This window comes from Camelina sativa, chromosome 6, assembly GCF_000633955.1.
Source record: "Camelina sativa cultivar DH55 chromosome 6, Cs, whole genome shotgun sequence".
NCBI classification, from domain to species: domain Eukaryota; kingdom Viridiplantae; phylum Streptophyta; class Magnoliopsida; order Brassicales; family Brassicaceae; genus Camelina; species Camelina sativa.
The window spans coordinates 9,501,311-9,513,327 of NC_025690.1; the positions used below are offsets into that span (position 1 = coordinate 9,501,311).

At 35.3% G+C, this 12,017-nt stretch overlaps 1 protein-coding gene and 1 non-coding gene across 2 annotated transcripts; one reads left to right on the plus strand and one right to left on the minus strand.

Moving 5' to 3' along the window:
• Window positions 915-5,353, plus strand: LOC104698856 (shugoshin-1-like). Its single transcript, XM_010414245.2, has 9 exons — window positions 915-925; window positions 1,122-1,182; window positions 1,276-1,401; window positions 4,207-4,296; window positions 4,375-4,398; window positions 4,474-4,542; window positions 4,633-4,759; window positions 4,855-4,915; window positions 4,983-5,353. Exons 1-9 carry the CDS (start codon window positions 915-917, stop codon window positions 5,221-5,223), a joined length of 810 nt encoding a protein of 269 aa, XP_010412547.1. The 3' UTR covers window positions 5,224-5,353.
• Window positions 3,333-3,404, minus strand: TRNAG-UCC. The gene has a single exon. It is a non-coding gene; the product is annotated as a tRNA-Gly (tRNA).

Below are 12,017 nucleotides of genomic sequence, written 5' to 3' on the forward strand. Positions count from 1 at the left end.
CAGTCTTCAGTCTCCAAGAGTTCGACCGAAGCTGAGTACATATCATTGTCTGACACTACTTCAGAGTTAGCTTGGATCAATAACATGCTTTGCTATTTACGCATTCCCCAACCAGATACTCCAGAGCTCTATGGTGACAACCTCTCTTCCATATACCTTGCCGCCAATCCATTCTTCCACTCTCGGACAAAGCATTTTGAAACTCACTATCACTATGTTCGCAAAAGATTAGCTTTGGGAGCTTTGGTTGTGAAGCATGTGCCAGCGCATCAACAAATTGCTGACATATTTACAAAGTCACTTCCGCTTAAACCTTTTGCTGAGCTATGGAACAAACATGGTGTGGTCTTGCCACCCACACTAAGTTTGCAGGGGAGTATAAGGAAGAAACAGTCAAAACCTGTTTTGGAAACAAAGGTTTTTAAGAGTAAGAATATAGATTTGGTGAAGCCCAATAAAATTCAAATGACGAAGCCCAACAAGCCTGCTACAAAGACACAGTCAAATAAGAAGAAGGAAGTAACGAAGGAAGCTTCCTGCAGTCAAGCCATTGCTAAAGCAAAAGCAATGAGCTGTCACAAATAACTGCAGATAGGGACGAAGAATACATTTGATGCCCTTAATCTCCTTTGTGATGATGACAAGTATTCAAATGATTAGGGTTACATTTTCTCAGTCCTATGTATAAATAGAGTGCTATCATCTTTGTATAAACTTAAGAGAGTACTCAATAAGAAACTAAAAGAAATTTCTTCACATTATCTTAGTTCTCCAAACTCTCTTTATCACGAATCTCTCCAATTCAGCGACTCAGGCGGGACGGCTGCCTGCAGATTTGCAACTTCTTTCTCTCTATGGAGAAACCTAAACAATTCGGTGGTCACCATCTGTGAATTCGGTGAACCAAATCCAGAATGACTTTCAGGTTTGTCTCTATTGATTCTTTTTTTAATTGTTGAATCTAGTTAAACTTTATTGGTGTTTCTATATGTAAATGACTCCTTTTTTTTTTTTGATTAGAAACAGAAGGATTTAAAAAACTTAATGAGTATCTAATGAATCTGGATTTGCGTTTGTTGCAGTGTGTTGATTACTCAGTTGTTTGGTGTTTTGTTAATCAGATTTTTCAAAAATTCGAGTGTGGAAGAGCGAGAGCTTGCTGAGCTGTTGATGGAGTATCATGTCTCTTAGCCAACGATTTCATTTTTTATTTACTTCATAAGCATCATCGTTTGAAGTTTGATTTATAACACTATTTGTTTACTTGGTCTACAGAACAAGGGTGGTGGGAGGGACAAATTACATCCCATGGTTCTGCCTCAGTCAAGGAATGGAGATAATCGGCATGTGCTTAGTGGCCATTGGTTTGCTCGTAAAGGTGGCGTAGACTGGTTTGCTCAAGTAATCCATTGTTCCGTCTTTCCTTTTATTTTTCAGCCCAGGCTACATCATTGATTCAGTTTGACCACAAACAAGACATACTCAAATCTTATAGACAGTATCTTTCTGGCATATTGTTTCACAAAATCGTTAGTTTTGTTACATATTGTTTCATAAAATAAATAAAAAAATCTTAAGAACCCAATTAGGAATTCTAGCATTGGAGGGAAAAAAGTGAAGAAGTTCTTAATTTTAGAAAAAGCAAAATTTATTCTTAAAAATTTCTTAAAATCACTATTATAAATTTTTGTCATTGGAGTAACAAATAGAATAATAAAAGAAGATAATTCAATACGCAAATCTATAAGTAAATGTTAATGTTTACTGTCCTTTTCGAACAACTTAGTGAAAAACCGGCTTTTTCATACGTGAACAATTCCAATATGTTTGATTTATACATCGGACTACGGAAACATACATTGACTCTTAAAATATTTGCATTACATACATGGACTTGAATTTTGTGCTTAATTATAAAAAACGTAGTTAATTAGTAACTATGTTAATTTCGCTGTCAGGCGAATCTGACTTTAAAAAAAGTAATAAAAGCATGGAATCGAACCTGCGAACAACTACCATTAGACGAACTACTTAACCGCTAGGATAATAACAACTTTTATGCGATGATGTAAAAAAACAACTAATAACGACCTTTATGTTTTAATGAACAAAGAATTATTATATTTTGTTTCTTCTTCCTTTTCAATCAATTTAGATCTAGTTTTTTTTTTTCTCTTTTTACTCTTGGCTTGGGTTTTCCCAGATCTTCGTGGAGGGTCTGAGTTATCGATGGAGCAGCGCTTGGCTTCTCTGCTGTGGTTGCTAGTTGTGGTTATTTGCGAATCAGATCTGTAAAAGAAATTGATGACTGGGTATTTGGGAATTTGTTTTCTTCTGAAATCTGAAAATTAAATTGGAAACAAAAACAAGCTTGACCATATGGATTTAGTAGCCCTAATTCATTTTCACCCTCCGTATCCATCTTCATTTTAGTAGTTTCTCAGTGCAGCCACCTCTGAAAATTAAAGTGAGAAAAGGTCACGGTCGGCCATGGAGAAAATAGGAATGGAGAAGAAGAAGAAACACAAAATACGATATATTAAAGTTTTGTTTACTAAAAAATAATAATTGGTTAACGTCATACTGGTTAAGTATCTCCTAAATACCGAGCGTCGCATACCTTCATTACTCCAATAGTTTGATGTATTAATCGAACATATTGCAATTGTGGATATGCATCAAGATAATGTTTTCATTATTTTTGTTTGGCTCAACATCCTACATACATTACTCCAAATTGGGTATTACCTTGTAATCATCATTCCAAAATAATGTTCTAATTAGTTGACGTATGTTGAATCTTTTCAAATGAAAATTAGAATTTTTTTCATTAATAATAAAAATGTATACCTGATTAAATTTATTTGATTTTTAAGTTAACTTTTGTTCGAATAAGACCTAATATACCTTATCGCCTTCAAAAACAAATGACACTATGACAGTACATTAAAATAACTGGTATGATAATTTAAATATATATGTTTCTCTTTTACTAAATGCTCTTATAATCAATCAATTAGGTCTTAGATAGAAAAGGTTGTATAAAGTTTTTTTTTTTTTTTTTGCTCAGATTGATTGAATCGGCCTCAATGGTTCTGTTAACTTTTTTTTTTTTTGATTCTTGATCAATATAAGTTATTCGATGCAAAAAAAAAAAACATTGTAAAACGTTTTTTCTAATCAATAACCTTTTTCTTCTGGTTGAATAAGAAAAGAACATACAGAACCAAAAAAAAGGAGAAGGGAAAAAAGAAATATGCCACAAAAGGGCCTTGTAGAGCCTGCCTCGGCCCATACACTAATCAGCCTATAAAAAAAATCAAAAAGAAAAATGCGTCTGCCGGGAGTCGAACCCGGGTCTATTGCTTGGAAGGCAATTATCCTAACCGTTGGACTACAGACGCTTAATGCACGAATGATGTTTACAATAATTTATAATTTCATATTGTTTCCAAATCATACAGAATCAGACTTCACCAGTTCAATGTGATTTATTTAGCTTGTTGGAAGAACAGGCTGCTACTATTTAAGGTCTTAGTATACTGCTAGAAGGTAACTAAACTCTTCAGGTCTTTTTTGCTTCGGAGAGCCGTTGCCACAACCCACAACGAACCTCACTCCAAACCAACTTTTTCAAAAACCACTTTCTCTTCTTTTGAATATATATTTTCTTTTGGCTCCCTTCTTCGTTTCCCTCTCAACTTTTCTCTTTTTTTTTTTCTCTCTTGCAATTTTCAAAAAAAAAGAATCTTCTTCTTTGTTTTGAACAAACAAAACGTGTCTGCTTTTATTTACTTTCTGGCATTTGTTTCAATTTTTGAAACTTGAGTCTCCTTCAGACTACAACTCTTGTTGTGTTCTTTACTTTTATGAAATTAAGTATCAAGAACTGAGAGGATGATGAAAAGATCACCATTTCGTTACAATATGAGGCAGAGTCTCTCTGATATCACTAACTCTCAGTCTCACGAAGAGCTTAATACTTGTCCCGAATCGCGTGAACATGTAAACCGGCTAATGAAGGTTACTTTCTCATCCTTGTGCATACTTTAAATTCTCTATCATTTTTTTTAATAAAAATTTTCATTTACTGAATGTGATTTTACAGGAGAATATAACATTGGTTAAGCTTCTTGAGGAAAGAGAGTATCCTTTTGTTCTATGTAGCTTCATTTTTGGTAACCAAGAAAATATTATTTTCTTTAACAATACGAATTGCGGAATCTACGTGAAGGTATACAGAAATTGCAAGTTCAGAATTGGAGACTTTCTCAATCAAATTCCCAATTCTTAGGCGTAAGATTCCTTGTCCCCTTCGTTTTCTTGATTCTCTCTTCGATATAGAGTCTCATCAGTGAAAAAAATTGTTTGCAGGAGATCATTTTAGCCAAAACCAAGGTGAAATAAAACCATAAACTCTCTCAGGTCATATGTTTTTGGAGTTGCTTTGTGTAAGATTAGATAATTTTTCAGGTGAAAGCATTGCACCACGAGGTTACTTGCAAAGATGCTCTCTTAAAGTATAAATGTTGTGAACTTGAGGTTTGAACATGTTTTGCTGTTTCACTTAATTTTTCATCAAGTTTTTATTTGGATGTGTATTGACGATATTAATTCACACTTTCAAATCAGAGAGGCGAAAACTCACAACAGAGAAATACACTAACAAGTGAGAATGTGTTATATATAACGGACGAAGACTCATCATCGTCACCGAGACCTTTTGTACCAAACAGAAGGCGATTTATCAGAAGCAAATGTATGTATTTATATATCTCATCATCTTCTTGTTTAGCCTATAACTATTGTTACTACTGATTGATCTTATATATTCCTTGATGGTTTTATCAATAGCCTTAGGAGCATCTACTGAACACAAGATCGAGGCAGAAAAACTGAAATCTGAAACCAAAAGGTTTTCACATTAACCCTTTAAATTCATGTTTCACTATGCGTTGTAGTGTCTTATCGTTATGTTACAGGAGGCAGTCACGAAGGAGATCAGCGAGAGTGAGATCAGCAACTCAAGAATTGACAGAGAATCTGTTTGAGATCGAAGATCTTCAGCTTACAATGCCTAATCACATGGAATCACATGCTGGAAAGAAGGAAGAGGTAGAGTTACGAACAAGACGTCAAGATTTTAAGGTCCATGGTAGAGCAGCTGAGAAGATACATCCATATAAGGAGGTTTCTCTTGTTACTAAGATGAGAAGGTCCTAAACTCCTAATACGTCATTAATGAAAAATGTTTGTTATGTGATGGTTTTGTCTTGATATACTACCAATGTCTAGTAGACATGTGTGCTTAGTGGTACAAAAAAACACTACCATATTCATAGACTATTTTCAAAAATACCCGATTTCCATGTCCCTTTTTTTAAATATTCCTTCATATTGACCATTTTTAAAACTATCTCTGTTTATGTACAAAATGACCAAATTACATTTTCTTTGAATAACAAGAATGTACAGTCACCAAAATCAAAAAAAAATTTCCCGCCAAAAATGAACAATTTTCTCGCCAAAAAAGAAAAAGTTTCCTGCCAAAAATAAAAAGTTTTCCCGCCAAAATCGAAAATTTTTCCCGCCAAATTTTTGAAATTTATACCTTTTAAAAACCTTGTAAACTCTTTTAAAAACCTAGGTGTTTAAAAACCTTTTACAAAGTTTTTAAAAACGTTTATAAGGTGTTTAAAAAACTTTTAAAAACCTTTATAAAAACATTTTGAAAACCTTTTAAATACTTTAAAAAACCTTGTAAAAGCATTTAAAAGGTGTTTAAAAAACCTTTTAAAACTCTTTTTAAAAATCTTTTAAAAGCGTTTACAAGGTGTTTATAAGGTTTTTATGAGGTAGAAACCTCATAAAAACCTTATAAACACGTTGTAAATTTTTTTGGCGGGAAATTTTTTGTCGAAAAGTTTTATTTTGGCGGGAAAATATGTCAGAAATTTTTTGGCGGGAAAATTTTGTTTTTCTTTTTATTGAATAAAATATTTTTCATCTAAGAGTAAAATGATCATTAAAATTTAAAAGAGGGCAAAAATAAAAATGGCTAAAAAGGTGTATTTTTAGAAAAAGGTATAACAAAAATGGTATTTTTAACAAATTCTCGTATATATATCATAAGTTCGTTAATTATCAAAAGTTTCCGGGGGTGACTGGCCAATGACTAAGTGCATGTGTATATGTTGGACTTATGTGTATGATTATTGTGTAAAATTTGATCTTTAGAGTCTTGAGAAGACTCTAAAGATCAAATTATCATTTTAAAAATATTTTTTTAAAACAAAATTATCATTTTTAAAAATATTTTTTTTTAAGTTCTACTACACATAAATAAACATACTTAGTTAAAATGTTTTATACTTTGAATAAAATCTTCGCTGTTGTAATTAACTTCATGAGAAATAGAAAAACTAACTTTGTAGTCAATATAGAGAGGCCAACTCTTTTTTCAATTTTGCTTAAACCATTTTAGCCTTGTTTGTTTGTTCACTTAGATAGACCATCCGAATGAACAGTCCATATGTAGTTCGTTTTTGTCTAAAAATGAGCATCATCCAAAATTTTGGTTGGACCAAATAATTCTACCAAAATAACAAATGAGAAACATCTCCTTATTATCTTAATGATTAATTTGTCTTCAAAATTATAAATGATATTTTTATAATTATCTTGCAAAATATCATATTTTGTTTGTCAAAACTGCAAAATGTATTTCTCCCAAAATTAAAATAATGATTCTCCGTAAAAACCACAAAATAAAAAAAAAAATGTCAAAATCACAATATATTGTTTTTGCGGTCAAAATTACAAAATCACATTTTCGCCAAAATCGCCAAAAAATATATTTCATGAATTTATAATGTCAAAAATAATAATTTATAAATTATTTAGTTGTAAATATATTTTAGATCACTAACTGAAATTAATATAGTTAAAATGAAAATTTTAAAAGTTAGATTGAAACATGGGTGTTTTAGTCAATTTTTAATCAAAATCATCTAGATGAAAATAAAACTAATTTTTTTTTTGTTCAAATAAAACTAAACCAAACAAACACATTTTCATTCAAATACATCATCTACATGATCTATTTTTTTTTTGCCTTGTTCATTTAATCATCGGGTATTCAGATGCACCATTCAAATGGATCATTTGGATGGAGGTGCCAAATACCAAACGAAGAAGTCGTTTACATAGCATGACCCGTCATGGACATGCAGTGCCAGTGCCTATCAGTTACGTCACCTGCTAACCTTAATTATTATTTGGCATGAATAAAATGGAAAACGTCTATGTCCTCCAGATTTAGTGATGCAGTATCACGAGGTTTTTTATTTTATAGTTTTCGAAATTTTAAACTATTTGTTTGACAAGAAAATAACAATAATATTGCTTGTAAATATTATTGTTCATCCGAAGATCCGTAAATTCCTTATTCATTTAAAATTAGAATACTGTTCATCCGAAGATCCGTAAATTCCTTATCAGAATATTAATGAACATTTAGACGAACATTTCAGTTAAATCATGACTTACTTTCTAGTAATTCCTGTTACGAACCATTCGATTCAACACTTTTAGTCAAAACAGTTTCTGCTAAAAACAGTTTCTAAACACTTTTAGTCAAAAACTAAGCTCTTTTACTAATAACTAAGGCAAATTAAACAAAGCTACAACACATAGAAAATATGTTAACTTCATAACTAAAACTTCTCTCGGCTCTTAGCTTCCCTCTTCCATATACCCTATTGGGGGAGAATCTCTTAAAAATTACGATACCGTACTACCATTACGATATTGACTATAGTTGGTGATGATGACGAAACGGCCGTATTATTAATTGTATGGTGGTCTATATTCAACTAATAGATCTGATCTGATGGTCAGGTCCCAGGTGTTATAGTTGATATATAACCTGACAGCTCAAGTATTATTGATGATATGATGGTCACTGTAATTACTTATTAGGCGGTTTAGTATTTAGGATATTTTCATAAGATATCTTTCTATATTGTTAAGGCAATAGATATGTTTAACTTCTATTTAGACATATCCTTTTTCATATCCTTTAGCATCTTCTTTTTCTATATAAACATGTAAACCTTGACAGATGATTCAATAAAAAAGACAGAGCAATTTATTACTTTAGCATGGTATTAGAGCCACCCTTTGGCCTGTACGAATTGCTCTAGAAACCTTTTTTTTTTTTAAATTCTTCTTCTTCTTCTTCTTTTCGTTTCAAACCTTTCTTCTCTATTCTTCAAATATGGGTAATACCGATAAAGACATCGAAACAAGCAAGTCTTTGAATGATCAAACCTTGATCTCTCCTTATTTTCTTCATGCCTCTGATCATACTGGTCAAGTCCAAACTCCAATTCTTCTAAACTGCTCTAACTACGAACGATGGGCAAAATTAATGACCAACTCTCTTCGCACCAAAAGAAAACTATGGTTCATTAACGGAACTCTCCTCCGATCCACGACAGACCCGGACGAAACAGAACGATGGGATATGGTCAACTCAATGATCATTGGCTGGATCTATAGCAGCATCGAGCCCCATCTTCGATCATCTATTTCTGTTGTTTATGATGCATCGGTCATGTGGGCTGCTTTGAAAGGCCGGTTCTCTACACGTGATGACACACGAGTTCATCAAATCCGTGCGGAGTTAGCCGCCTGCAGACAAGACGGTCGAACCATTGAAGAATACTTTGGCAAACTCAAAGTGAATTGGGATGATCTGTCCGATTTTGAAGCAGCTTTCACTTGTTGTTGTGGTAATGATCGCTGCTCCTCTATGATCAAACACCGTAAGATTGAAGACAAGACGTTCATTCATCAGTTTCTTATGGTCCTCGACAACAGCATATTTGGAACAGCTAGATCCAACCTTCTTAGCCGCCTTGGTGATCTCACTCTTGAGAGCGTGTATTCTCAGATAAAGCAAGAAGAGACCCATTTCAACACTACTCGACGAACCGAAGATAAAAGCAGCGTTATTGGCTTCTCGGCAACAACGACTACAATCACCAAACCAAATACCTCTATGACATGTACTCATTTTGGTCGCACAGGACACGAGAAACAACAATGCTTCAAGCTTGTTGGTTATCCAGAATGGTGGGGGGAACAGCTGACTCTCGGACGAGGAAACTCAAGTCGTAGTTGAGGTTCTATTCGAGGACGAAACAGAGGAGGACGTGGTGGTTACTCTGCGCACCAAGCAGGCTTGTTAGGATCACACCCTGCAAGTTCACACACCACTAATGTTTCAACCTCCACTACAAGCGATTCTGGAATCCCAAATCTCACCCAAAGTCAGTGGAACTCGATTGCTAACTTCGTGACTAGTAAGAAGCAAAACAACACCGAAAAACTCTCCGGTACGACAGAAAAACCTGTCATCTTTGGCACCAGTAGTCGATACGATATCATTATTGATTCTGGTGCATCTCACCATATGACTGGCGACATAAACTTGTTGACAAATTTATTTAAAATCGATCCCATTGCCATTGCCTTACCAGATGGTGGATTTACATGGGCCACATGTCAGGGCACACTAAATCTCGGGGGAAAATTAGTCCTTCATCGAGTCTTCTATGCCCCTGATTTATCTATGACTCTCATCTCAGTCTCTCAATNCTGATTTATTAATGACTCTCATCTCAGTCTCTCAATTGTTGGATGAAATTGCCAGTAATGTGATATTTACGAAACGCTTTTGTGCGATACAGGACCAAGCTTCGAGGATTTTGATTGGTGCGGGTGAGAAGAGCAATGGGGTTTATCACTTGACTGGTGCGGTTGTTCCTCAGGCTCATCGTGTTGGTTGCAGTGATGTTCGAGCCTTGTGGCACATGCGGCTAGGTCATCCATCGTCAAAAGTGTTATCTTTTCTTTCTGATTTAGGAGGTTTTTCAAATAATGTTAGTGATTTGGAGGAGCTTTGTGATACTTGCCTTCGTGCAAACAAACTCGTGTTTCTTTTTTAAGATAGTTCAAATAAAGCAGATGATTTATTTTCAATGATTCACTGTGATGTTTGGGGTCCCTATCGTGAAAAATCAATAACTGGAATATCTTATTTCTTGACTATTGTTGATGATTTCTCAAGAGCAGTTTCGACACATTTACTTCTCGAAAAATCTGAGGTAGCGGATGTTCTCAAGAACTTTCTCGCTTTTGTTCATCGTCAATTCAACAAACAAGGCAAGATCGTTCGTTCTGATAATGGAACAGAATTTCTTTGGCTTCGCAAATTCTTTGATTCTCAAGGAATAATTCATCAGACATCTTGTGTTGCTACTCCTCAACGAAATGGCCGTGTTGAACGCAAACATCGTCATATCCTGAATGTGGCGAGGTCTTTTTTGCTTGAAGCCAAGCTTCCTGCACGGTTTTGGGGAGAAAGTATCCTCACAGCCACTCATCTCATCAACTGTACTCCCTCTGTTCTTCTTCTCGGTAAATCACCCTTTGACGTTCTCTTTCAGAAACCTCCTGCTTATGATGACTTGCGGACCTTCGGTTGTCTCTGTTATGCTCACAAAGTTCGTCACTCCAATGATTAATTTGAAGAGAGAGGTGTTAGGTGTATGTTTCTTGGCTATCCCTTCGGCAAGAAAGGATGGATTGTCTATGACTTTGAAAATGATAAAATATTTGTTTCCCGTGATGTCATTTTTCATGAGAATGTCTTTCCCTTCCACTCTTTTGACTCTTCTATGGCGTACTCTTTAACGTTTGTCTCTCCCTCTTCTGTTCATCCTAGTTTCTTTGATGACATTGATTCACCCTCTTCGACAGGGGGAGCTATCACTGCTCCTCCCACTCCGGCATCTTCTAGTAACCCTCCGGATACGTCTCCACCAACACCAGAGACTGATCCGTCTTCGCCCACAGGACCAGATCCTCAAGTAACAAGTGATATTGTTGCCTCTCCGGATCTTGGCCGTGGAAAACGGATCACCAAGCCTAATGTTCGTCTCTTCGGCTACCAACTCTACTCGGCTACGTCTTGTGATAAACCTCACCTCACGTCTCCCAATCAAAATTCCTCAAGTAAGTGTACTTATCCACTAACAACTTTTCTTGCATATCACCGGTTTTCTGAATCGCAACAGGCTTTCCTTGGCAAAATTACGGCTTGCATGGAACCCGCAAGCTTTCAAGCGGCAATGCAATATCTTGAATGGCGTCAGGCTATCCAGGCTGAGATTGATTCTCTTGAAAAACAACACACATGGGACTTCACGACGTTACCTCCGAACAAACATGCTCTAGGTTGCAAATGGGTCTTCAAACTCAAGTATCATTCTGACGGAACTTTGGAGCGATACAAATCTCGTCTCGTTATCTTTGGTAATCGTCAACAAGAAGGCGAAGATTATAATGAAACTTTTGCTCTAGTTGCCAAGATGACTATTGTCTGGATTCTTCTTAAAGTTGCAGCAACAAAGAATTGGGATTTGTTTCAGATGGATGTGCATAATGCTTTTCTTCATGGTGATCTTGAAGAGGAACTATACATGAAACCACCACCTGGTTTCTCTGCTGCGGATAAAACAAAGGTGTGTAAGTTAAGGAAGTCTCTCTATGGGTTGAAACAGGCTCCTCGTTGTTGGTTATCCAAGTTATCAAAGTCTCTTCTAGGATTTGGCTTTACTCAGAATAGGAAGGATTACTCTTTGTTCTCTTATACCCGCGGTCCAACTCGTCTTCATGTCTTGGTGTATGTTGATGACTTAATCATCAGCAGCAATGATCCCACTCTTACCACTAAATTCAACGCTTATATGAGTCAGTGTTTTCACATGAAGGATCTCGGGATTCTTAAGTATTTTCTTGGGATTGAGGTGTCCCGTGCTCAGGAAGGTATTTATCTCTCTCAAAGGACGTATGCCTTGGATATCATTTCAAAATGTGGTTTGACTGGTTCCAAGCCGTTTGATACATCAATCGAACAAAATCACACTCTTGGCAAAGATGATGGTCCA